General features: G+C 38.4%; 1 protein-coding gene across 3 annotated transcripts in view; it reads left to right on the top strand.

Annotated features, from left to right (window-relative positions):
• Positions 1-19,552, top strand: part of ZCWPW2 (zinc finger CW-type and PWWP domain containing 2) — a 146,726-nt gene extending 127,174 nt beyond the window's left edge. For 2 of the 3 annotated variants that reach the window (XM_035705258.2, XM_035705257.2), the window contains 2 exons: positions 3,204-3,328; positions 6,522-19,552. In XM_035705258.2, coding sequence (XP_035561151.1) covers positions 3,204-3,328; positions 6,522-6,683 — 287 coding nt within the window. In that variant the 3' untranslated portion in view covers positions 6,684-19,552. Of the gene's footprint in view, positions 1-3,203; positions 3,329-5,183; positions 5,239-6,521 lie in introns of all 3 variants that reach the window. The other variant, XM_049099714.1, reaches the window with a different exon arrangement.
• Positions 19,553-27,923: the final 8,371 nt, after the last annotated feature.

The following is a 27,923-nucleotide window of genomic DNA, read 5'->3' as shown; positions in this document are numbered from 1 at the left end:
AAACATTTAGTAGAAAGGTAGAGATTGGAGAAAACTCCAATAATATATAAAGACTTTTAAAATAGCAGCTGATTTATTGACACCAGCAATAAGTTGTTTCTTATTACGAGTAGAAAAACTACACAGATTATTTTATAAAAATTCATTTTTAAAAGCCTGATATGGACTTAAGTATAAAAGATACCTCTTTCTTACTTTTTTTTAAACTTTCTCTGAGTGATAGAATAACTGTAATGCTACCACTTTACTCTAAACAACAAATTGAAACAAGTCAGGGAAGTACAGGATAAACAGTATGGATAGAAGATGATTGGTCATGCAATCAGCAAAGGCATTCATTCTGTCTCTATCTTTAGAGGATATCATTGGCCAATTTTGATAACCTAGTTTGTGGATTACAGTAACTGCTGTTTCTCGAGAATTATTTTTGAACTCCATTGGTTTACAATATAGGAATACCTATTTAGAAAAGCAAACCTCCCATTGCTCTGGAAGCAGAATTTGACATCAGTCAAATTGGTGTTATGAACCCTGGTTGATTTATGAAGTCATCCATTACTTTGTCTACCCTTTGATCAAAAGGCAGTGTACATATTTTTCCAGATCACTTGAAAATGGAGGGCCTACAATGCCATTCGGCAATGACATTCATTATCATAAATTGATTGTATTTTAGCCTAGCCTTAGAAATATAAAGATGTTTGTATGCCATTTTTCCTTTACAACATAGCTCAAAATCCATCTTCTCAACAGTGCATTAAATGTCAGTATCAATTTCCATAGACTCAGAATCTAAAGTAGGAAAACACAATATCTGTGAGTGGCATTAAGAATCAGTGTGAAGGGATCCCTGGGTGGCGCAGCGGTTTGGCACCTGCCTTTGGCCCAGGGTGCGATCCTGGAGACCCGGGATCGAATCCCATGTCGGGCTCCCGGTGCATGGAGCCTGCTTCTCCCTCTGCCTGTGTCTCTGCCTCATTCTCTCTCTCTCTCTGTGACTATCACAAATAAAAAAAAAAAAAAAAAAGAATCAGTGTGAAGATAACCACACTGTCTGTTAAGTAACAGGTTACTAAGTAGGAAATCTATTATAAAGAGAAGTTAATTCCATTAACAAAATTGCTTCAATAAAAATATACATAATTGTAGAAAATTCTGATTCAGTAGGCCTGGGTTGCATTCATCTTTTTTAAGTAAATTCTCCATGTGATTCTTATGCCTACCAAGTTTTGAATACCATTGTTTTAGAATGTAATAGTTCAAATTCTGTGTTCCTGTGCTTTAGCAATTACACAGAACACATATCTATGTGGACAAAACTAACATGTCAGTTACAGTTTTTGTTGTGTTTTTAAACCTAGGAACTGGTTCTATGATATGCAAATGGCTTACCAGAAGCTACTTTCAAATTGTTTTTGAAAGATCTCTTCCACAGAGAAAACCTAAGTTGACTGGGAAGAGATGATGACCAGGAAGGCTCATTGGTCTGTGCCTACACTCTTGAATCCTTTGCCCTTAGGGACTGACATTTGTTGATTGAATATAAAAGTACTTGGGCCAAGTGATAAGTATTGACGAAAAAATATTTTTGTAGACAAAACTGTGATGTGAAAAATGTTAATAAAATTTTTTTTAATACTGTAGTGACAACCAAGAATAGGAAAGTTTTCTATTTCATAGCCTCCTATGACTTTATTTAATGCTATTTTTTAATAATGTTCTAGGAGAATTTTAAAATTTCCTTCTTATGAGTAAAAGATAAGAGAAAATTATCAACAAAGAAGATTTAATAAAACATGGATTCTTTTGAACTGGAGGAAAGAAAACAAAACTTTCCACATTAACAATCTCTGTTTTTCACCTTACAACATAGTGTACAAGGATACCTGTGTGTGTGTGTGTGTGTGTGTGTTCACACAGACATAACGGGATGCATATATTGTATGCATTCTTCCTAAAAATAACTAATTAGAAAATTTTAAAATATGTTCAACAATTAAATTAAAACTTAGTGCTGAGAATGCCTTGTTTCCATATTCACTGATAATATTTTAGCTAGAAAGCATATGTCCTGCTTGCTTGGGGCTATTTTCATATTCCATGAACTTTTAGCTGTTCTACCTAGTGTGATTTTTGGTGACCTGCCAAAGAATGGTAGATAATAGGAGGTGGTATGTCAGATTTTTGTCACCAGAGTAAAAAATGATGAGGTATGTATTCATGGCCTTTATCTTTGAATCACGTTGCCTTGGAAGGACATCTCAGATGCTCCATCTGTCTCTTGTGCAGGACAGCAGGCCACATGTGGTCTCCTTTCCTTGATATTTACTTCAACAAGACTATATCAAACAAAAATGTTTATATTATTTGAATCGAGAATTCAACTGCATGTTATTAATCAGTAGTTGAGTCTATAGACTCAACTATAATGTATATAGTTATATAATGGTAATCTATTTCTTTTGTGAGGATATTATTACATCTTATCAAATTCAGTGAATTCATGTCACAGTAGTACACACGCAAAAGAATTTTGTAAGTGTGGTATTTAAAAAAATGTATATAATCAGATTAAGCAATTAAGATGTGCTGGTATTTGGATTAGGAAGAGATTAGCCTGTGTTTAGATTAGCCACTTAATTACATGATTTTCCCTTTTAACAGTAGTTTTAATACTTTGCTGTAGGGATGGCAAACTGAGGCCCACAGTCCATTTGTTTTTCTAAATAAAGGTTTATTGGAACATAATCACTTTCATTTGTTTAGGTACATGTCTGTGGTTTGTACCATAACAGCAGAATTGAGTGGTTGTGACCGAAATCACAAAGCCTGCAATATTTACTCTCTGTCCCTTCACAGGACAGGTTTGCTAACCCCTGGTTTATATAAAGCAATTTAGTTTGGCCCTGACTGAAAACAAAACAAAACAAAACAAAACCAAAAATACTTCTAGTGGGCTTTTTGTGATCTACATATAGCAAGAATATCACCTACATTTTTAAAGGAATAATTGTGAAATATTTGCCTGGAAATCCATAATTATTTTGCATCAAGTAGAGGCCATCTGTGAAAATTATAAAAATATATATATTTTTTAATCTTGTAGCATTTAGATGATTTATCTTTTGGGGTGGTTAAGATTATGGATTCATTTGAATTAACTAAGATGTAATATTTTTTACTACATTAATGATGTTTTTTAGTTGTCTCTGAGGCAGAAGTTTTACTAAAAGAGTTGGAGCAAATGCTACAGCAGGCGCTAGAGCCCACAGCAGCACCTGATGAGTCTGAAGAGGAGCATGGAAAGGAAGTAAATGCAGGAAAAAAGGTAGCCCTGGTAATCATGATTAGGCCTAAATAGCAACTTCAGATTCTGTAAATGGTAGAAACTGTTTCTGCATGTACATTTTAATTAGGTGGAAAACTTTTTTCCCTTCTGAAATTTGAGCCCTTGATTATACTAAAGTGAATAATAAACTAGTAGCCTGTTGAAAAGTCAGAATGCATCTATCAGTCTTTGAATAAAGTCTGTGAGTGGAGAAGCCCTTTGTATTTCAGATCTTTGAGGTTGGAATGAAGAAAGAATGGAGGGGGCTCACAGTAGTTGATGGGGTGCCACTGCAGAGAGACCTCTCCACTGCTGCTGATCTTCACAGTCAGAAGGGGCCAGAATAAGAGCAGCTTGCTAAGAAAACTGCCCTGCCTGGTTCATGCACAGGGACAACCTCTGTGAGGACAAACCTCATTATTGACACACTGGAGGTAGAATTTTCCAGTTTTGTTCTTTTGGCCACCTATGTTGGGCTGAGAAAGTCCATGGGTGCTTACTTTACTCAGTATTTGTATGTGACAACATAGGTTTTAATTTGGTTGACAAACTGCTCGGCACATCAGCTCCAAGTTTGTGCAATAAAATGAGGGTACAAGCCTAGGTCATTAATACAGAGCAGCAGTGTGGTGGTAGGTTTGAGAAAAATAAGTCATAAGGCAGACGCTTCCACAAGGCAGTACAGCTGTTCTCTAATAGGAAGAAAAATGGAAGCAAGAAGTCCTGTATCCTTAAGGTTTTGTTCATTCTGCATTCATTCATTTAAACGTATACAATGCCTGGAGTCAAGAGAGTACAATGGTTAGGAACACTGACTATGGAATATAATATCAATGTCCCAATCCTAGTCCTGTCATCGAGGACTTGTGTAATTTGGTACAGTTGCTTATCACATGCCTCAGAGGATTTTTGGGGTGTTAAATAAGGCAAATCAGGAAAAGTAGTCTGTATGGTAACTGACACCTAAGGTTAGCTGTTATTATAGACGAGAATTGGCAATGGCAGCCACTAGAGAGAAGGGCTGAGATTTCCTTTCTTCATTTCATTCCCACATTCTCACTTTGGAGCAACTACCCATTCCCAAGTCTGTCCCTTCTCAGATGCTGAAAAAGGTGGATTTGTATATGGGCGAGGTTGTTTACACACTTTGGCAGACTGCCCAATTGTATGATTTTCATTCAAAATTCCAAAAAGAAAAAGAATGATTTATAAACACCCCCGTTATTGAGTTAGAAATCAGAATATACAAGATCTATAGTTAAAGAGATCAATACCCTAAAAGAAAATAAAATTAATGCTAAAAACTCTTACCAAGTTGAAAAACATAGTTTTCTTAATTAGCACCGGCAATATCAACCTATATCTGAATTTGCGTGGGTTGTGAATGCCATTTTTCCAATTAGAGTTCCTTTTTGAAAAAACTTATTTTCTCTATATGGATCTTACCTTTTATAAAGCAAGATCTGTAGATTGGTGACACATATATTATATACATGTAATTAATATACAAATTACGCTTTTCTAGCAAATGTGTGCTTTGTGTGAGCACCATATGGTTTTGTGCAATGTTTTTTCAGTCTTTGCAGTTTGTCTTTTTAAAACTACAGCCAGGTTGATTTTTATTGAGATGTCCTGGAGCTTTTACAGCCACAGAATTGGCTTCTATTTTACCATTATAACTAGTAACTTGATAGAACAGAAAATTATTTCTGATTTTTATTTCTTAAGGTAAAATACATAGTTTTAATATATCACCAGGCAGGAGCTTGCGTTTTGTTTTTGATTCTTGTATTATTTTATGCTTTCAAGAGCCATTTAGGAATTGTAAAAATTAACCATTTTAACTTTCTGGCAGGCAGGTGAGTGCCTCCTGTGGACTGGTTCATAAGCCATTCTCCACACTGAGCTTTGTAAGTCTGGCATTCACATCAGGTTCAGTATATTTAGGGCCTTGTTCACTTTTAAATGAGGAGAATAGCGATGAAACCAACTATCAAAGCTGGAACAATTTCCAGTTTAAAAGAAAAGAAATGATCACCTCAGGGGTTTCTCTCTCTCTCTCTTTTTTTTTAAGTTAGCAGGGAAAATTAGTATGGCTTCCAAAGTTAACACCACTTAAAACTGAAGCTGTGTTTTGTTTGTAGGAGAAAGTGAACTCTTATAAGCTAACATACCAAAAAGAGCCACCTGATAATTTTAAGGTTCTGAGCATGTTTATTCTCTGAGCAGATATCATTTGAGCTATTTTCAAAGTTGTAAATATGATGGTGTTTTCATCCTTCATTTAATGTATGAGGGTTCAGGTTGATTACTGTCAAGCATTGGGTGAGGGTAGCAACACACACAAAAAAGCATACACAAGTAGATAATCAGAATTCTTTTCTATTTGTCACTGAAATGTTTTATGAGGCTATTTTCCTTAGTAAAGTCATCTTCCTAATTATGTTCTTCTTTAGCTAATATTAACACTGGTTGTCATGCCCCAGCTTTGCAAGCAATGAGAGAGAATTAATATCGGATTTTTATAAAATCCACCTGAATAATTCACAAATTTGATAAGCCATATGCATAAGACAGTTTAGTGAATAATTATTGTGTTAAAAGGTACAATTTTTTGATATGTGAAATACTTGTATAAATTACATGTATTTTTTTTCTTAATTTCATGGAAGTTCACTTTACCTTTAATGAACCTGGAAATTACAAATCTTGTATGTGTTTATGGATATTTGTATTATTTTTACTAGTGTCCCTTTCTACTAAGCTAGAGCAAACTATCACTATGTATAAGTCATGTAGAGGCTTTTGAGAAGCTAGCCATGGAAAGTGGAACTCAAACAATTTTAAGTTGTATTCTCTATAATAGTAATTTTTAAAATAAACAAATATAGAAAAGTCATAGAATGAAACAGGTCATGTTTTCCCCAAGCTTAATATTAAAACTAAAATGTATAATGTTGGTGAAAAGAGAGAGGGCCTGAATAATCAGTCCTTCTTATATTAAGACATTTACTATGCATTGTACTCTATATGGGGATCATTATTTTATTTGACCACCAGCATAACAGAACACTTTGTGTTACTGCTATGGCTTGTGGAGTTACTGACTACTTTACATTGTGTTCAAATAATTAAGCCTGGTCTTCCAGTAAGTTTGATGTACTTCTGATGAACTGTATGGTTATTTTTACAGTTATCTAAATGCAACCCTGAAGTTCCTGCATGCAGCCCATTTGAAAACCACTATGAAGAGGACTATCTTGTAATTGATGGGATAAAATTAAAAGCTGGAGAGTGTATTGAAAATATAACTAACAAGTTTAAAGAAATAGATGCTCTAATGTCTGAATTTTAGGGTATTATAGATATTTTCAAGAGGTAATTCTAAAAACACATGTTTATATTTTCCCAAAGTCAAAAACTTGAAAATATGTAGGGAAATAGGTATATATAATATCAAAGCCAATATTTGTAATAGCTTTCTATTTTATATTTTGAGACTAGCCATTGCTTTGAGAGCCAATCAAATGGTATTTCAGTTAGTGTTAAAAATTTAGGATTTAAGAAATCCTGATATTTGTATTTGTAGATTTTTTTCTTGTTTGCCTTAATTTTAAAATAATTTATAGACTTACTGCACAAACACATGGTTTATAATGGATTATGTAGGCCCTTTATATGAATGTGGCTATTTAGATGGCTGTCAAGGCTATTATAATTCGTACAGGTAATTCATGTGTAGTAGAGACTTGAGAATGTATATTGGTAGTGGAATTAAGCTACTACAAAATAAAAAGAAATAATAAAAAAGTATTGTATAATAGAGTTAGAGCTTTTCTCAGAGATGTCAGTTGCCTTATATTGAAAATAATCACTTCAACCACAATTCCCAAAACTGATGAACAGTTTCAAAAGTGGGGGGAGAGACTGTGGAAAATCAGAATCCTAGATGCTTCTGCATTGATTCAGTATCTCTGAGGGTGAGGATGGGAAAGTGTGGTGAAAAATATAAAGAGATAAGTTAAGCATATTTTCAATTAAAAAATCTAAGAAATATAGGAATGGAAAAAAGTATATCATGCAATACCAATCCCTTAACACCTCCCCTTCCACCCCATCATATAGGGATTCCCGTGAACAGTTTCAGTGAGTGTCCTTCATCGTGTTCTAATGCACGTTCATCTCTAGTGCCCACACTTGGTCACTTTCCATGACTATCTCTCTCCTGGAACTGTGGCGTCAGAGAAAGGGCATTCCAAGCACATAGAAACAAAAACCAAAGCTTAAAGAGAGAAGAAAGAGCAATACAGCATCCTGGACCTATTGCTAGTTGAATTAGCTGGAGTGACTATGTGCTGGTGTGAAGGTAGCCACAGCAGATGAGCAGCACTGTGTACACGGGTGAAGGAGTTGATAACTGTAGGGGCCAAGTGAAGAGTTTTAGACAGTGGAAGCCCTTTTTTTATTTCAGAAAGATCACACCAGCAGCAACACAGAGAATGGAGAGAGCAGGAGTAACGTTGGAGACAGGGGGGCCTATTAGGAGGCTGCTTGGGGAATGCAGTTGTGATATTATAAGAGCCTGAATAAGGTGGTGCTGTATGGAGAGAGCAGTGTGGCTTCCAGCTACATTAATATCAATGGATTTTTAGGATTTACAGATTGGATATAGGGATCCAACAGGTAGGAATGATTCTTGGGTTCTTATATTCACAATGCTGTTCGCTGAAGGTCAGAGTACACACAGAATTAGGGGCGCCTGGGTGGCTCAATTGGTTAACTCTCTGACTTCAGCTCAGGTCATGATCTCAGTCAGGTTCCTGAGATTGAGCTCCACACTGGGCTCCACGCTCGGCTAGGAGTCTGCTTCTCACCGTCTTCCTTTACCCCTCCCCCTGCTCGTGTTTCTCTCTCTTTCTCAAATAAATAAATAAAATCTTTTTAAAAAAGGAATACATGCATATTAGAAATGGGAGGTGGGGTGCAGATACCAAGTTTGCTCAAACTGTGTGAGTTCAGCAGAAGTTCTATACTATTCATGCTTTGACAGACCCTGCCTTTCAGAACCACTCCATGAACCAGAGTGACCATGAATAGTCTCTCAATACATCGTATTTACTTCTCGATGGTATATCTTTCTTCTGACAGAATTATTCTGCAGCATTTCAGAAAAACTTCCCCTCTTTCTCTTAATGCTATGATTTTATATTCACAGCCTACAAAAGTGATCGATCCCATTTTCCTGTTACTTCTTAGAATCAACTATAAAATGATTACAATTGTATTTGAAAGACTTTACCTACAATTCGAGTGTTGATGTAAGTGTAGAATTAGATCACTTGCAGCTAATTCCTCTTGGTGGAACAGCCAGTGCTCAGGGCTCAAAGTCAGATTCCATAGGTAAGACACTGAAACTTCCAGACTGACTTCATCTGCCATGTTCTAAGTTGTACAAGTCTGGAATTTCTACTCAAGTCTTTGTGCACTTGAGCAGCCCAAAATGGTTCTAAGAACAAACATTTGGGTTGGCTCAGTCTGCAGAGGAAACTTCAATCGGCTTCCAAGAAGAGGCTCTTGGGGAAAAGCCTTCTTCCAAGAAGAGGACAGAGGAGATCCTCCATCCATGTGAGAGTATAGACTTTCAAGTTTCCAGATAGAATGTGCTCAGAAAAACAGATGAAGGAACAATCAACTAACATTTCTATCCTCAAAGCTGAGAATCCTGCCTGGCTGGTAAACCCATTCTCCTGATAATAAATACCCCATGTTCTGGAGCAGGCCAGGTGACATACACCAGGGCATAGTGATGGGACTATGGGGACACAATGTCTGCCTTCAGGGTCCTGTGCTACCATCTACTTGTTGGGAGACCTGAGGCAAGTTATTTAACTTCTAAGAGCCTAGGATTTTTTCCATCTATAGAATAGAATTTGCTGTGAGAGAAAACATTAATATACATAAAATACATAGAACAATCAACACACAGAGAACTATGCAAGTTATGACCATGATTGTTGTCTCAAGGCATTTCTCTTCTGACTGCCCTTGCCTTTTTCCTAGGCCTAGTGGACTAACGAGCTTCTTTCAGTAGAACCTGAGTTGACAAACCTGCTTCTGGGCCACTGGGACCAAGGACTTATATGTGATTATGCTGACTCCTAACGGTGGACAATACCCTAGTTTTATAGCTAGAGTCTCTTGCTAGGCCTAGAGGAGGACATCTAAGGAAATTATATCTGCCTATCAAAAGAGGTTAAATTCTAAGTACACTACTTCTACCAAGTTTGATGTGAGAGGCATAAGGCAGTATGTCAGGACCTTCTGCTCACGCATTTGGGTTGGAATCAGAGCCCCTCTTTGCCTAGATTGAGGAGTGGCTGGCTGATCCTCTTTGGAATGAGTTGGGCCAAACCCACCTAGTGTACAGGCTCCATGAACCTAAAGAAGGACTGGGTCCCTTGGAAGCTGAGTCCCCAGTTAGATCTGCACACTGTGGAGAGTTAAGCACCAACGCCAGCTCTGTGGTCCTATATTCCAGGAAGTTCTGGTCCATTTGCCCCATGCTAGAAGCTGAACCTATGCAGGGATTTCCAGTGGTAAGAAGCTTAGCTATGTCTTTAGTGGAGACAAGTGATGCACTTTTGATAGGTTAATCTCTTGTTGCCACAAATAGGATAAAGAGGAGAGGGCACCCGTATAATTGCAAAAGTCTGTAGTGTCTATAGCCTTGAACTCACTGGTTCTGCAGTGGAGGGTGATGGGCCAGAGATAGAACATCCACTAATAGACCTAAGCACCATCATAAACTTTATAAATCAGTCTAGAACCTCTGTGGGAAAATTTGATATTAGATTTTTTTGGAGGAAACTTTTACTCATGAACCTGAAGTAATCTGTGTCATGATGTTGATGGAATCAAGCCACTCTATTATCTAATGCTCTACCAAATAGCTGGTATTCCAAGACTCCACCATTTGTTGGGGCTAATAAATGGTATAGTTCTGTTCCAGATATTTTCAGACCAGTAGAATTTGCACCTGGAGCCCTTCTAAGGGACAAAGGTAAGATTTTTTTTTAATCCAAAACAGAAGTACCCAAATCCTACTCTACTATTTTTTTCCCTCTATATGGTTCCAAGAAAAGATCTAAATATAGTGCAATTAAAAAATTCTAAGTTCTTCTTGAGGGCTGAGCCAGATCTTGCTGTCACACAGTCGAGTTCTAGAAGAGGTGTTTCGTACAGATAAATTTGACCTTAAGGTCCAAGTGGGACATTCTGTGTACACAAATTTAAATACTAGGATTTTCCACTCACTGATAGGTTGCATGGTATAAGCACGCAGAGCAGTGAGCAGCATAATCAAATGAAAGGGTGAAGGAAAGATGAGAAACTCATTTCCAAGAAAAATTTTGGAAGAATGAGTTGTTTGCTTTTAAATGCATATAGGGAACTACTATAGGAAAGGAGATATGCTCAGAACCAAATAAAACAAAACACAGTTTGCAGGCAGCCCTGAAGTTGCTGGGTTAAAAAATCAAAACTGTTTCTAATCTTCAGCCTCTCCAGCCAGAAAAAGATTCTCAAATTAAGATACAGCTTGGGGCCAAAGATCAAGTCCAGGGTCTGGTAGTTGAATCACATGGCAGGAGAGACAAAGACCAAATCTAGGTGACTGGCAGGAAAACATGGCCTCAGGGTAAGGACCCAATCAGGGGTGTGGCTAATAAGTTTATAAACTATTACAAAGTGATTTTAAAACCTCTTATGAAACTTAAAGGTATAGTACTACTGCCACCTGATGTGCCCAAAGTGCTAGTAATTAAATCAGCAAAGAGAATCCTGTCTTGAAAAAAAATTGTGGCTTTGACACATAGAATGGACTGGAATCAAACATAGAAAACCCACTGAGTTGTAGAAAAAATGCCTAAGTACTACCAGCCTAAGCTAAATGAGATTGAAACTGACAGGGAAAAAAGACCTCTGAGCCCCCAGGTTTTGTGTTTGTTTTTTTAAGTTTTTTTTTTAAAATCTATTTGAGAGCGAGTGCATGCACAAGGGGCAGAGGGAGAGGGAGAAGCAGACTCCCTGCTAAGCAGAGACCCCTACTTTGGATCCCATGATCCTGAGATCCCCAGATCATGATCCTGAAATCATGATCTGAGCTGAAGACAGTTGTTTGACCGACTGAGCCACCCAGGTGTCCCACAGCTCCCTGTTTTCTACAGGTAGGTAAGAGGCTGAGGAAAGTTTTAGCCACCAAAAAAAAATGGGTGACGGGCACTGGGGGTTATTCTGTATGTTAGTAAATTGAACACCAATAAAAAAATAAATTAAAAAAAATGTATAAGTTTCAATGTCCCTTTCAGAAGCAAGTGAGGAAGATGATAGAAAAGGATGCCTTAGAGGACAGAGCTAGGAGCTGTAGAGAACAATGGAGCAGAGATCTTACACCCAGCCCACTCGACTCCACCTGATGCCCACAGCTTGACTTCCCTTCCCTGAAAACAGAACCAAGATCTTAGTAAGAAATATATCCTACTCCTTTGGCTGGGAAACTTGGCTAATTTGCTTAGAGGGATTTCAGAATGACTAAGGAATAAGTTTCCTCATTGTAAATGAGGTGTTCACTGTGATTCTCCTGTCTCCTATCCCTGTTAGACCATTGCATATTGTGTGGTATGAAGAGGGGATGGGCCAGTGATTTGTCTTCTTAGTTTGTAGGTTCAGTTCACATCTGGCCCAGATGGAGATCATGAAATTTTAAATGCTGAGCCAAATACCATGATTGGGTGAGACTTCTGGATGTACTTTGGAGAGGATAGGCTATTTTCATATTGGAGAGATGTGAATAATGTAGCCAAGGAGGTGGACAGTAGTCGACTGAATTGCTGATCCAAGTTGTTTATGTCTTCTGCACTTCATAATTATCATGGCTTTATCACAGGCAGAGTGTACTTCCCTGCCTTATGACTTTGGCCTTGGCCTCTTGCTTTGATCAATGAAATAGAGCTGACATGATGGTGCCAGTTTATAGTCGAGGACTTAAGAGGCTTTGGGTTTCTTCTTTGCCTCTTATACCTCTGCCATTGCCTTGAAAAGAACATGTCATGTCCCAGCAAGCCTTCTAGTTCAGAGAGGTTGATAGGCCAGGGAGAAAACCGAGACTCAGAGACCTGCAGAATGAAGCAGAGCTGTCCCAGATGATCTGTAGATCCAGAATAGAATAGTATTTTGTTTTCAACCACTGAGTTTTGGGGTGGTTTGTTACATGGCATTATTGTAGCAATAGTTAATTGATAAATACCTGATTTCTGAGTTCCAGCAACAGTTTCGCAGATCAGCTATGGTGGCAGCTTTCCGGCTATAACTGGCCATGAGATGTTTTCTCCTGAGGGTGGAGCTACTATCAAAATAGCCCTGCCTCCTCAGTTGGACCCAGAGTTCTAGCCCAAGGCCTTGTGCCCAGTGACACTCCCAGCTTTTTCTGAATCTGGCCTAGATTGGCTCCTCAACTGGTGAGGCTTCGTGCATTCCCTGCCCAGCTCACAGTGGTGAGTTTTATTGCAGATCCCTTCAGAATGCTTTATTATGGAGGCGATAGATAGATAGATAGATAGATAGATAGATAGATAGATAGATAATTGATAGATAGATAGATAGATAGATAGATAGATAGATAGATAGATACTATTATTAAATAGGATACCAACACCACCACCATATCACTAAAGGTTCATAAGAATGGGTCACTTCTTCCTTTTAAGTATTTTTAAACTCTATAGCAATTACAAAACGTGGAGATATGGACATGATGGTGGAATGACTCATTTGGCAAAGAAAAGTATGCATGTATTTCCATCCCATTTCTGTTTCTCAAGTATTCCTTAGCCCTTCGGTATGGTATCATAGGATTTTAAGTTGCAAAATCTACTTTTGGGTCCAGATTTTACTAACTTGTCTAAGTCACATGACCAATAAATGGAAAGGCCAGAATTTGAGTACATTTGTCTTTTCAGATCCCATATCCTTGATTACCATCTATACTGCTTGATAATCTGGTTACTAGGTGGGTGGTGGAAGGAGCACCTAGTTCCCCCATAGGTAAAATGAGGAGGGAACTATCTAAACAAAAGCATTGTTGTGAGAAGTAAATGAGATATTTTATATGAAAGTACTTTGTAAATCAACTTTATCTTCTATTTATTCTTTCTGAAGGAAACCTAATAGTGTTTAAGTACGTTGCAATTAATAATTACTGGGGTAAAATGTAATTATACATTTGAAATGATCACTTGCCTTACATTTGTATTACCCTATCTGCTAGTCATCAATATCAGAATTCCTTTTTTCTCTTTTTTAAAATTAATCTTTGGAAACCATCGCTAGCCGCATGTGATCTCCCCTCTGATGGGTGTTAATGGCAGTGTCTATCTTTTAAGGGACATCTCACTGTTGAAGTTTAGCTGTAGCATTAAAATCACCTTGCTTTCTTCACAGACATTCAGTTAAGAAAAGGGGAAGAAAGTTTTAATATTGATGGGTAGTGGCAGGATTCTGTGGTATTTTGGATGTGTTCCAGTAAATGTATGGAAGTCTTTCATAGGGAACCTGGGTTGTGCTTCAGCACATCCTCCTCCAGCAAGTTGGAATTTTGGCCCTGGCTCCAAAGCTTTTGAAAGAGGAAGCTCACCAAAATGACCAGAACTAGTCTGTTTTATTTTTTTTTAAGATTTTGTTTGTTTATTTATTCATGAGAGACACAGAGAGAGAGAGACAGAGGGAGAAGCAGGCTCCATGCAGGGAGCCCGACGTGGGACTCGATTCCAGGTCTCCAGGACCATGCCCTGGGCTGAAGGTGGCGCTAAACCGCTGAGCCACCCGAGCTGCCCAGAACTAGTCTATTTTAGCAGTGACACTTGCTTATTATGACATACAATTAAATTGCATGAGTTTAAAGTTTTGTAAAAGAACCCTCATGCAATTTGCAGAGGGAAAGGAGCAGGCAGGAGAGAAATATGAATGTGGTCATGCCCCTCTCTTCTAGAGCCTATGATCTAGTGATGGAAAGAATATAAAAAAATATAGGTGGTCCAAAAACAAAAAGTGCATTTGAAGATGGAATGTCTGAAAGCAGAAGGGAGTTCTCTTTCTAGATGACTGAAAGTTAGTAATTACAAAATCCCTTAATACAATTTTTTTCAGTTTCAGGTGCCCCCTGCCAGAAGTGAGAAACCACCCTACAGGGTCTGACGTCTGTCTACACACAGCTTTAGCTCTTGGCTGCCAACAGAATAGCTATTCATGGAGGGAGATAAGCCAGAACTAGGGCTCCCTGCTCAAGCTCCTCCTTTGGTTCCTCCTGTGCAGAGAGGGCCAATGACGATGACACCTGATCTTTAAACCCTGTGAGGTCTTGACCTAAGGGGAATCAGTACTTGTACTAACACAGCTGGATGAGGCCCCAGGTTCTCCATCTGATCACCACCTTTTACCCTCTCTGCTTCCCATTTAGTTGCCTGGCTGCACTTCATTGCCACCCCTCCCTGGCCCTCCACAACCTCTTTAACTTACTCTGCTACTGTGGGTGAAGCCAGAGTGTGAGAGGCACAGGAGGGGAGATTTGCAAGGGACACTCACCTCGGCTGCTAGTTCTAAATGAGCCATCAAGCTCTTGGAGACCCTTCACTACAGAGGGGGCAGTGCTGTGCTTCTTCAGGGTAAGGGGCTGGCTGCACAGTCCCCACCTCCCACCTGTAGTCTTTCTTCCACATCTCCCATGGACTTCTGGTCTCCTTTCTCAGCAGCAGTGCCTTCAGGCAGCACCAGAGTGGGGAAACCACCTGATCTGTGAAAGTCTGACTTCCTCCAAGCAGGGGAGGGTTAGGGTGTGAACGTAAGGCGATGTTTGAAAGTGCAGATTATTTGGAAATGAGGGTCCAACCTTATGAGGTTATATGTTAGGCACTTATGTGTTAAGTCTTGGGGTAGGGATGTGAAAGGAGAAGAGAGATTAATTCTGACTACAGAAACAGCTTCATGGAGTCATTTTTTTCCTTCCTTCGTTCAATACTGTGGACCAGGTTTCGTATTAGGCACAAGTAATACAACAGTGAGCAAGACACACATGATCTCCAGCCCCATGGAACTGATTCTGACTTTGAGCAAGCTGCTTTAGTCTCTCTGTGCCTCACTTTCTTTATCTGAAAATTGGGATGATGGTGATGATAATAATAGTAATAGCAATACTAATCTCCTGGAGTTGTTAAACAGAATCAAATGAGTTCTGATGGGCAAGGCACCTAGCAAAGTCCCTGGCACGTTGTATGTTGTGTAAGTATCACTATAACTTTTATAGGGAAGAGAAACCTGTAAAGCAAAGCCAGAATTTGAAGGTAAAAGAGTGGGCCAGCTGGAGACCATGAAAGTCACAGGCTGAACAAAGCAAAGAGGTGAGCAAAGCAGGAACAGCAAATAGCTAACCCAAATAACCAGAGTACAGGGGATGGAGGATGTGATAGGAAGAATATTGGGAATTAAGGCTGGACCAGGCAGGTTGGACGTGCTCAAAGAAAGACTTGTATATCACTCTAAAGAGGGAGCTCTTCATTCAGCAGGAGAATCAGGTATTGCAGTAATGAAGAGCGATGACCACTGGAATCTCCAAGATCAAACACCCAAGGGTGCCGGACACTTCACCTGGCTTCGAATGAGACCATTCTGTGATTTCCATGCACAGAGGGGCAGCGGGCAGACATTACTATGCCAACCTGTGCCCCTCTGTCTGAGGAAATCCGTGCCCTGATGTTAGCTCAGATTGTCAGCTTCTACAGCGAGTGCCTTAGGGTTGCCAGCAGGCAGCCAGGGACTGGAAGGTTAGGTGTCTCTGCAAAGTCTTATTAAACTCTCAGCTGCCTGGGAATAATGCACCACAGCAGCAGAGTTTTAAATGGCAAAGGGTCTCTGGCTGTCAGAAAGGTTACAGGTAGATACTTTCATTTGTCCTCCATGAAAGCTTAATATCATTTTCTTCTGTTCAAGTCAACTTATAGACCTCATTACTTCAAGTTCATCGGGCGGCTGGAGCAGACTTTTTGATTTTACTGTGCTTTCAGAATCATGTTGGAGAAAAGCTAATGCATTTTTAACCAACTTCAGCAATTTGAAGCTCTTTGGTGCTGTAGCATTTTAATACAATTGTTGCTAACTCTCTGAGAGCCATATCTATCTGAGTCAAGGGAAATTCCCACTATTGCAGTGTGAGCTCCAGGAGGAGGTAGGGGCTGTGTGTCCTTCCACTTGTGACCCACCCAGACCATAGCTTAGTGCCTTGCACGTGTTAGAACACCAGTTCTATTTTGATATTGTTTTTAAACTTCCTGCCATTCTAGCCTGTTCAAAAATGTTTTCTGACAAGCTCTATACTAAAACACCTTTGGACTGAATCTCAGGTGGTTGTTGCGTTGTTGTTGTTGTTGTTTTCTAGTTCCCCAAACCCTGACAAGCTTTAGGTCTGTCTGTTATCTATTGCTACAATAATGCAGGGTAGCAGGTGACTATGAAATGCCAGTGGCAAATGACGAAGCACATTTTTTAGTTTGGGACCTGCAAGGTACAGCCAACTTGGCCACTTACAGGTGATCTCATTTGTGTGTCTGTGGTCAGCTGCAGGTCCACTTAGGTGTGGCTCTTTTGTTGATCATGTTAGGCTTATTTATCTATCTGGGACCACCTAGCAGTCAGATGATCCAGGGCCGTCTCAGATGGGGAAATGGGCCAACTCAGTTCTGCTTCATTCACCACTTGTCATCTTCTAACACGCTAGCCTAGGAATGTTCTTCTGGAGATACTAGAGGGACAAGAGTAAGAGAAAAATGCAAATCACCTTACAAGTCTACCAACTACTGATAAATCATTTTTGACATTTAAAAATTTCTACAACCTTATTTCCAAATAAATGTGTGCTCTTAAATGCACACATGGAACAACAGTCACGTAATTATTTCCATTGCCTTTTTTTCTCTTAACTATATATTGTGAATGTATTTCATTGCCATAAGATGTTGTTCTACAACATGATTTTTATGATTGCTTAGTATTTCATTGTATTTTTATCTATATACAATGAAATATTCTCTTGATGGACATTTAATTTGTTTCTGCATTCCCTATTATACAATTATAAGCCACTCTGTCATGAATATCTTTATCATTCCATCTTTTTGTTTTTAAGATCTTATTTATTTATTCATGAGAGACAGAGAGAGAGGCAGAGACATAGAGGGAGAAGTGGCTCCAGTAGGTAGCCTAATGCAGGACTTATCCCAGGCCCCAGGATCATGACCTGAACCGAAGGCAGATGCCCAACCACTGAGCCACCCAGGTCCCCCTCATTCCATCTTTGTATACATTAATTTTTTTAAGTCTTTCCTAGAAGAGGAATCAATAAGTCAGATTATCGACACAGTTGCCAGGCTTTTTATGGCTATCATTTATTATCCTCCATCAGAGATGTATGAGCGTCTATTTCTCTGCTAGACTGAGGATTGGTTTCTACTTGAATTTTGTGTTACTTAAAGCAGTTCATTGGGTTAATCTCTGTCTTAAGGAACATCGACTAAATGAGTATGAGATGGTAGATTATTTCCCTCATTCCTTAGAGAGGGATGAAAATTAGCATTGACATAGGCCACAGACTCAGTCTGAAAGGTGACTGAGATCTGAGATAAGAATAATAAATCATGTGATGGGAAGGAGAAAATGTTAAGAGAAACAATGGTCACTTGATTTAGACATTAAATGTCCTTTCAGTCAATCACTGTTGTGACAAATACTAGTGAAGAGTCATTGGGCCAGAAAAAGTTTTGGTGGACTGATGAGTTTAAAAATCTACGAAGTTACATTCCAATTTGGGCAAGAGTGGGGAAGTTGAGGTGCTTGAGAGAATAAGATCAGTTTCTTTCTTTCTTTCTTTCATTCTTTTTTTTTTTTTTTTTTTGGTTAAAGAATTTATTCATGAGAGACACACAGAGAGAGAGGCAGAGACACAGGCAGAGGGAAAAGCAGGCTTCCTGCAGGGAGCCCAATGCTGAACTCAATCCCAGGACCCCGGGATCATGATCTGAGCCAAAGGCAGATGCTCAGCCATTGAGCCACCCAGGTGCCCCAATAAGATCAGTTTCTACTGATTTCTTTTATGGAGTAGTTAGTTACCTGGATTCCCCTAGTGTATGATAATCATGATTAGTGATTTTTTTTATGTTAGATTACTTAGCTGATTTTTCCTAAAATCCACCTTTCTTGTAGTCAATTAAAATTGCTTATAACAAGAGCATGAAGACTTTTCCATCGACATATGTGATTATTTTGTGTATTTGTAATTTTTGCTTTTAATGCTCAGAGGAAAACTGGCTCTCAATGATAGTTCTTGCCCTCCTGCACAAAGTATTTAAGTTCATTCAAAACCATTATTGCTTCAAAATTTTGACCTTCCACACAATGGACTATGAGTACCTCCTTCCCAGGATTTGGGCTTTATTCATAATCCATGGACCTAGCACAGAAAGCAAGGGTTTAACAATATTGTTTATAAATTTTTAAAAACGCTTGGCTAAAATGAGGACTAAATTTGCCATCCAGCTAGCCTTTCTAATTATGTAAGTTCAGATTCTCAAAACTGATTGAACCTTAAATGTTTTTATCATGTGGTACTTAATTACACCTGGGCATGTATGCCTCATTGTTTATTTCATGTGTGGTCCAGTCTCCAAAATGATTCTCACCTGGAACTCATACCCTTGCTCAGCCCCCTTCCACATTGAACAGGGTTCACCTGTGTAACCGTGAAACTATCTCAAACATGACAGATTCTGACCTCTGAGGCTGGGTCATAAAAGACGTTGTGGCTTCCACTTTATTCTTTTTTGGGATCACTCATCTACAAGAATCCAGCTGCAAGTCATGAGGACACTCAAGCAGCCCTATAGAAAGCTCCATGGGGTGGAATTGAAGCCTTCTGCCAACACCAGCACTAACTTGACAGCCATATAAGTGAACTCCTCTGGAAGTGATCCTCCAGCACTAGTCAAGCCTTCAGATGACCACAGCCCAGGCCAGTATCTTGACTGCAACCTCATGAGACACTCTGAGCCAGAAAGACCCAGATAAGCACTCTTTAATTCCTGACCACAGAAACTGTATGATAATAAATGTTCATTGTTTAAATTACTAATGGTTTGGGATAATTTGTTACACAGCAACAGATCACTAATATAATGTGTGACAGGCTTTTCTCACCAAATAGATTATAAGCGCCTTTAAAAAAAAGAATCATATCTTTCATTTCTTGTAGCGACTCGCATTGCATTGAGATATCAGCCAAAAAAAAAAAAAAGAGAGAGAGAGAGAAAGAGAGAGATCAGCCAAAATAAATGATGTTAATGCTTCACAATTACCTTTTAGACAAATCAACAAAGACACTCTTTTAGGACCCAAGGAAAGCAGTAAACAAAAGGAACAAAGTAATTGCTAGTGGATAAGACATATAAATTTTTTTTAAATACATATAGACCAGGTCAGTGAAGACATGAAGCTAAGAGGAAGATGAGGATGCTATATTATATATTTCATATAGGGTGTCAGGAAAGCTCTCTCTGAAAAGACATTTGAGCAGAGACCTATGTATGTTGGGAAGGAGCATCCCAGGCAGATGAGACTGCAAGTTCAAAGGCCATGACACTGGAAGAATGTTGTTCAATAAGACCCATATGACCAAGGCTGAGTTCATCACTTGTTGCACATTTCACTAATAAGCTCGTGTTTCTCACCACTCCAACTACACATTTAAATCTCTCTCAGTGACTTGACCCCTTTTCCCCATGTTTTCTGAATTTGAACTGGGCACCAGATATTGGTGTACTTTAAACAGACCTACTTATGTAAATAAGTCATTATATAAACATGAACATGGCTAATGAGTCAAAATAGGCTAATATTTGTAGCTGGAATGAAGAATTAGAAAATTCACTGATTGCAATCTTCCTTTCATTACTTCTGCCACTTGAAGCTTTCTGACTTCATTAAAGTCATTAGTGCCCACCAATAAATTACATAGCTTTTGTAGTAACACAAATATGTGTGAATGTTTCTGACATTGCAGGAAATAATCAGGCTCAATCAATATATGTTTATCAAGACATTAGGTCTCAAATCGATGAGTAATTAGCTCTCCCAACAGAAGAACAAATAAAACTCTGTTTCCTAAATGTTCTGTCATTCTATGCTGTGAATTTCGCCTCTTTTCCCTCTCTTGCTGGAAGAAACACGTCACAATGAATCGAATAATCACTGACTAATGAGTTCTGCTTTGATTACAGCATGTTGGTGATCATAAATAAATGAAATTGTGTTTGTATTTCATAGGTATCTGAATTTTTTTAATCTTGCATTTCACCTCAGATGAACAAATTTATCTTTAGTTTAATAAGTAAACACTCCTCTGAGAGGCAAAACGCAGAACTTAAACCTCCATTTAACATTTTAAATTATCATGTAAACAAGAGCTTCTGCATGTTCTCCTATTGGCAGCAGGTTCTCTCTATATAAGACTCACTGATTTGCTTGCTTGCTTGCTTGCTCTCTTTTATAAACATAAATTTGGCAAATTAATTAATTTGTGCTTTAATTCTGAGGAGGTTTCATAGAAGGAGATACATAAAGGGAGGTGAGGAGAAAGGTACAGAGGAAGAATCTGAAAGGAAGCCAGAAAGAGACACAAAAACAGATGCAACTACAGAAATCCTATACTTTGTGTGTGTAGGGGGAAAAGAACAGAGAGATAGCCACTTAGATCTAACTAGAAAGGAAAAAGAACTATTTAAAAACTAGGATTTGTTTGTGGTAAGGAAAAAGAATATTACTTTTTACTTAAAGAAGTTAAAGAAAAAAAACAGTCTGAAAAAATACTGTATGTGTTTTACTTCTTAAATAAAAATAGAGTCTATTCAAATTTCAAGGCAATACATTAGAAATAACTAAAAGGAAATGTACTTAATAGTTTACCCAGAAACCTAGTACAGTACATTTCTATCAAAGCAAAATAATTTAAAATACTTGAGGACTAGGCATGTGTAGTATCATTAATAATGAATTTTTTTTCCTGAGCTCTAAATGTGTTTACTGTATTGCATATGTTATGAAAATGAGTTTTTAAATCTCTACAGAATTTTTTTATTAGCCTAGTTGTGCATAGGCAAAAGTATTTTTTAAAAATCTTTCTTTGGTGCATATTTAATTAATATGAAGTGTTTAAAACATAGAGACACTTGAATATGTAATGATTTACCAAAACATTAACTGTAGTGGAAAGCAAGCAAATTTTAAAAGTAAAGAAATTGCAACTTTCTTACAAATGATTTTTTATGAACTGTAATGCCAGTGACCTTATGAATTTGGCATAAATGTAAACATATGCTGAAATCTATTCATGTTAAATGCACAATCCTTAAAGACATTTGATTTAAGAACATTAAAATGAATTTTTTGGATTGACAGAACCAAGAAGTTGGTTCTCTAAGTAGTAAGAACTTTAAATATTTATTCTCCAGAGAAACAATGGTCTCTAGCAGTTTCAAGAGAATTCCAGGGTGATTTTATCAAAGAGAAAATTTTCAACAATTCTTTAACGGTTTTAGGCAAAACAAAATAGAGCAACAAACAAACAAACAAAACAAAGCAGTAAATCTTCATAAATATTTCCCCCAAGGACTCCTTTCTTTCAGAACTTGTATTTCAAAAGAAACTTAATCTGTGTGTTCCTGATTCATTTATACACCTCAGAGCCATTTCAAACACCAACACATCTTATGAACCTTTTTATAAGTCCTTTCAAAGATATTTTTATTTGAACTAAAAAGTCATGTTTTGCTGGCAGTAAATGGAGCTTGAGTGTGGGAGAAAAAGTTAGCTTGGAGCCTACAGAGTTCAAGTGACTCCAAACAAGGTCAAAGCTATTCTTCCAGTCTCAAATGAGATTGAAATAAAGAATAGAAATGTTCACTGTGTGATAGCATTCGTGAGCCAAAGAGTTTTAGAAGAAATAAAAAATTGTCTTGAAACCATTAAATATCTAAGGCTCAAAACAAGTTCTACAGAAAGTAGAATAAGTTGGAATTTCTTGCATTTACTTGATGTGTATTTTAATAATTTTTTAAAATTTAAAGACAAATGTTTAGAACATATCTTTGAAGCTTGTATATTTGTATTACTGGGTGTCTTAGGGTTTCCCACAGAATCAGACAAGATTTGGGCCTACTGGTTTATTTGGGACAGAAAACACAGATAATTTGTACCAGACGACACAGTACAGTAGGAAGATAGGGAACAACACAGGGAAGGGAAGGAGCCACTGAAGGTGTGCTTTAAACAAGTTACCCTTGTGGACAACTAGAGCTTGGTCCTGCTCAGGAACCTGGGAGCCAGCATAGGGCACATGCCTCAGAGCTATCCCTGGGAAGCGGGGAGGGGGCATAGGAAGGAAGCTGGGGTATTTATACACCAGTTCCCACTGGCCACTGGTCAAGAGCTGCTCAAAAAGTATAGTAATTCCCATGTTTCTGGTCTGCTGTGCACACTGGAATTGACTAAGATGATCTGGGTGACAGGTTGACAAGGTGATAAGGGATCCACAGACAACATCTACTACTCTGCCACATATTCTTTTTTATTTCAGAGTAACAACCATAGCTTATGGTGGAGAATCAAGAGAAGTTTCATCTAAGGGAGTTTGTCGATTGAATGGTTTTTTCAAGCAAAAGAAAATTTGTGATTGATGTAAATGACAATTCGAAGGCCTTAATCATCTAGAGTGTAAAAATCAGACTTAATGTGTATTTGCTTTAACACTCCACTTTCCTTTACATGAATGATGATAGCTAACTTTACTAAATGGCTTATTATATGCCTGGCACTGTGCTGTGTGCATAAGCTTGTAATAAAACATTTGAACATCACAACCACTCAAGGAGATGGGCACTGCTATTGTCCAAGTTTTACAGATGAGAAAACTGCCACGCAAAAAGGTTCTGTAACTTGCCCTGTCTTGTAGCTGAGCAGGGGTTCTAGTTCAGTCTGGCCTAGATCTCTGGTCTTCAACACTACACATATTGTCTTGATAGATAACCTAGTGTACATGAATTTCCCATCAAGATTTCTTCTTTTACTATTTGAAGCCATGTGATTGCTAGCCATAGTAATGCCTGAGACTAGAGATGGATGCAAAGCCAGTATGCCCTGCCTCTTCTACTTCACAAGTGCACGTTTGAGTGTAGTGCTCTGTAGCCATTTTCCGAGCTCATCAGGATTGGTGGCTAATTGTCTAAAATGTAAGTGCCAACACTAGTTACTTCTCATCTGCTGATAGGCTTTCCCAGTGACTTCTGGGCCTGTCCATGGGCTAAAATGACACATTAGTGCCTTTTCACTCTCATTTTAGTGGAGGAGTTCTAAGAGGAAGTTATTTTTGGAACATGTATTCTTTCTGTACCTTGACTTTCACCAAGTTTTTAATCTTTTAGAACTCATGGTTATCTTGAAGTCAGACTAAACTTAAAAACAAATAAAGTTATAGGGGTACCTGGCTGGCTCAGTCGATAGAGCAGTGATTCTGGATCTCGGGGTTCTGAGTTCGAGCCCCACATTGGGTGTAGAGATACTTAAAATCTAGAAAGAAGAAAGAAAAAGAAAGAAAGAAAGAAAAAGAAAGAAAGAAAGAAAGAAAGAAAGAAAGAGAAAGAGAAAGAAGAAAGAAAGAAAGAAAGAAAGAAAGAAAGAAAGAAAGAAAGAAAGAAAGAAAGAAAGAAAATAAAGAAAGAAAGAGTTATGTAACAGGAAACACCTTTGGAGCCAAATAAAGGCTGAACATGTGAGTTTCGACACATGTGAAATTGCACACATGCACAACAGATTACAGAGTTGTAGATGAGGCCACCTCTTCATTGTCCTTTCACATATGAGTGAAACAAAACACTGGGTTCATCTACACATAGGGCACAATTCAGATTTGTTTCACATGAAACATTATTTTATCAATAGAAATTGTTTATCAAATTGGTTCACATGTCTGTCTAAAATGGTAAATTGCAATATCACTCTTTATAGCATATTTATTCACATGTTTTTAAGTGAAAAGTTGTTATATGTCCCTAAAACAGGAAATGGGTTACAGAGAAGCCATTGTAAGAAAAGTGGCATTGCTTTTCAAGAGTTACTGACTGAATGGCTTAATTGAGGTGGGTCTATTTGTATTTTCTTTCCAATTGGTAGTAGGATAAATAAAAATCTAGTATTAAGGGACCTCCATTTATCATGCACCTTTTCTTTACAGTGCATTTGTTTGGGTGTACCTTACAGCTGTTTAGTTTTTTTCCTAAACTTTAAGTCCTTAAATTTTTAAATTAACAGTCAAAATTTCTTTTAGTCCCAAATGTATTATTGGAAACAAACTAAGTTAAAGTGTGAATGCAGGGAATTCAAAGTTGGAAATACTCATTTATTCTTACAGAAAAAGAAAATGTTTTTTAAAGTGGTCAAAAGGCCACAATTAATTCTGTATTCTAAGAAGAAAATAAAATGATCCCCAAAATGACAGAATAGTGAGCTTCACTTCCAGAAAAGCTGTCTTTCAGGTATTATTTCAAGACCTTGTAATACAATGTAGGGAAAGAACAAAGAGGTAAACACAAACAGACTATGTTCTGGAGGAAAAATCATCCTAGTTATTAAATTCTTGAAAAGAATAAACAAAAATAGTATCCCTTTTCCCTAGGACTTTATGAAAGTAGTTTACTTGGATTTTCAACATTGTGATAAGACTTTCAAATGAAACCTGTGACAGGCTTGTGTCTGCACAAGCCATGTGGAGCATCCAAAGGGCACAGAGCAAATGCCTTTCTGGGTACAAAGGATCAGGGCTCAACTTGTCCAAGTAACCTTTTATAAGAGGACATAGGAAAAAAAAAGAAAAAAAAAAAGAGGACATAGGTGCCCAGTGATCATATTTTGCCATGATAAATTGATGATGAGCATCAATTCTGTGCTGAGGGGGGAGAGCTGCGTTGTGAGAATTTCCAGGAATAAATGGACAGGCAGCAGAGATAAAGACAGTGTTTTGTTCTTAGTATCATCTACTTTTCTTGATTGCTGATGCTGTATTTGGAACTGAGTGAAATGTTTAATAATCAGTAGTTCAAGGAGACACAGGTTTATGGAGGAATCACTCACCGTGTTTGACCTGGGAAGATGGCCCAGCTGTGGCAGACACCTTTGGAAAGGTTTTCTAGCCCCTGAACACGGAGAAAATTAAGTTCTTCCAGATTGTACTGCATCCTCCCCAGTTATTTGTCCCTCTTGGGAATTTGGAACTGGCAACAGAGATGTAGAAATTAGGAGTTGTTGCAGGTTAATGGAAAGTGTTCGTAAAATGGTCCATAAACGTGAACACTGGGACTCCAGGATCTGCCCAATTCCTGTTGTAACAGTTAGTGATTGCTATGTAACAAATTATCCCCAAACTCAGTGACTTTCAACAGTGATCATTTATTAGTACAATGCACACATTTATGAGTTGTCTGACCTGCACTTGGGTTCAATCATGCATCGTGGTGTTGACTGGGGGCTCTGATTTTGATCGGGACAACTCTATTCCATGTCTCTTACCCGCTTACAGGGCGGAGAACTAGCTCAGGCATGTTCTTCTCAGGGCACAAGCACAAGAGATCAAGCAGAAACACAGAAGTTTCTTTGAGGAATAGGCTTGGATTTTTCACACCGTTATTTCCATCTCATTCAATTTGTCTAAAATAAGGTTTGTGGCTGAGCACAGATACGAAGGTAGGGAGATAGATCCTGCCTCTTTAGTGAGAGGAATGACATGGCGAGTTCATGTGATGCGGAGAGCTAAAGCACTGGGCCCTTTAATGTAATCTACCCTGCTGCTCTGGCAAAATATAGGTTGTATTGATTGTTTAGCTTCCCACATCTATTCAATCCATTCACTTCTTTTCCCCACCTCGGAAGTAACAAGCAGGAAGCCCATTAGCACTGCCGAAGGAAGGAGCTCTACGGTGTCCTGGTTTAACATCCAGTTCTCATGTCCATGACTCTGGGTAGAAGAGGCAAAAGACAATGAAACAAACTCTGACTTATTTATACTGATAGTGCACTGGGACAGGGGAGGAGCAACAGTTCTCCTATAATCCAGGACATCCCAAAACACATGCTTGGAGTTCAGTTTTTATTCAAATCCTGAAACCCCTTCTTTATCTTCATCTAAGTCCCTGCCTGTTACCTCCTTGGGGAAGCCCATCCCCTAGGACATTCCAACAATGTTGCCTATTTCCATTTCCAAATTGGGCACCTCTTTGTATCACCATGTTGTTAAACTAGGAGAAGTGTTTGTTGTCCTGGGACATTTTATTTGGTGGTGGCTTCCATGGGACTGAAGGTTACAATGGGATATGCCTGGTCAGCTTTACCTGTCTAGAGGAATAGGGACCTTTCTCTGACTGACATACAGGTGTCATATAAGTCATAGTAGCCTTGGCTTCCTTAATTCTTCTTTGATGATGATCCTAATTCTGGGTGATTTTCTTCCAAATTAGTGCAAACTATAGATGATTTGTGGTTCAAATTATTCAAAGAACCAACTTTTACCACCCAGTATAATTTATAGCCACCAGTTGGTCTTAAAGTGACTTTTTTCCCCTAAGTCTCCTTGTGTTTTGGTGTAAACCTAGTTTCCTTTAGAATGTTAACTCCACTTATTTCATAAGTACTACTTGAATTTGAGCATACTAATATATTTTGTTTTCAATTCTATTGTCCATCTCTAGCTGAGACTGACTCTGTTTACTTGCAAGCAAAAGAATCTTAGCTAGTACCTTAGCCTAAGAAATAATGCAAAGAAGCACCAGGATTGCTTAATCAACATGGCAGCTCTATCTGCAAAAGTTAAAAAGAAAAAAATGCCAAAGTAGTCTTGGCTGTATTAGCAGCATCAGGCAATTACAGAATCTGCTGCAATAAATGGCCAAGGTTATGGCACCCATAAAGTTTAATTTGCATTCTGAATATTACGATGTGTTCACTGAGAATGCAAAGCAGGCTCTGCAGGATGTGAGCAGCTAAATTACAGTGCATTTCAGGATTTCTCTGGTTCATGCAGAAGCAGGAGGGAATGACTTGCTGGTGTGTGGTCGGCCTCAACCTTCGCCTCCTTCAGCAGGACATACAGAGCATTGAAGCAGATGGTCCTCGTGGGCTACCCTTGGAGTAGACGGAATCACCAGATGGTCTGATGTAAATTGTGACTAGGCAGCACTGCAGCCAATCAGATTATCTGGGTCGTTTGGGGGATTAATGGAGATGGCCAGAAGATTGATTAGGTTGCCATGATTGGAGCCTGCTGGTAAGAGGATGAAAATGAGTTAGCCAATTGCACCAAGTGTGTTTATTCCAAGTCACCCAGTGAGAAATTGAGCTGGCATTGTGCAGAGACTCTGAAACCGGATGAGGATCTCATTGCTGGAGAGCTAAAACATAT

Source organism: Canis lupus, chromosome 23 (assembly GCF_003254725.2).
Source record: "Canis lupus dingo isolate Sandy chromosome 23, ASM325472v2, whole genome shotgun sequence".
In the NCBI taxonomy this organism is placed as follows: Eukaryota; Metazoa; Chordata; class Mammalia; order Carnivora; family Canidae; genus Canis; species Canis lupus.
This window is presented reverse-complemented; position numbering and strand designations above follow the sequence as displayed.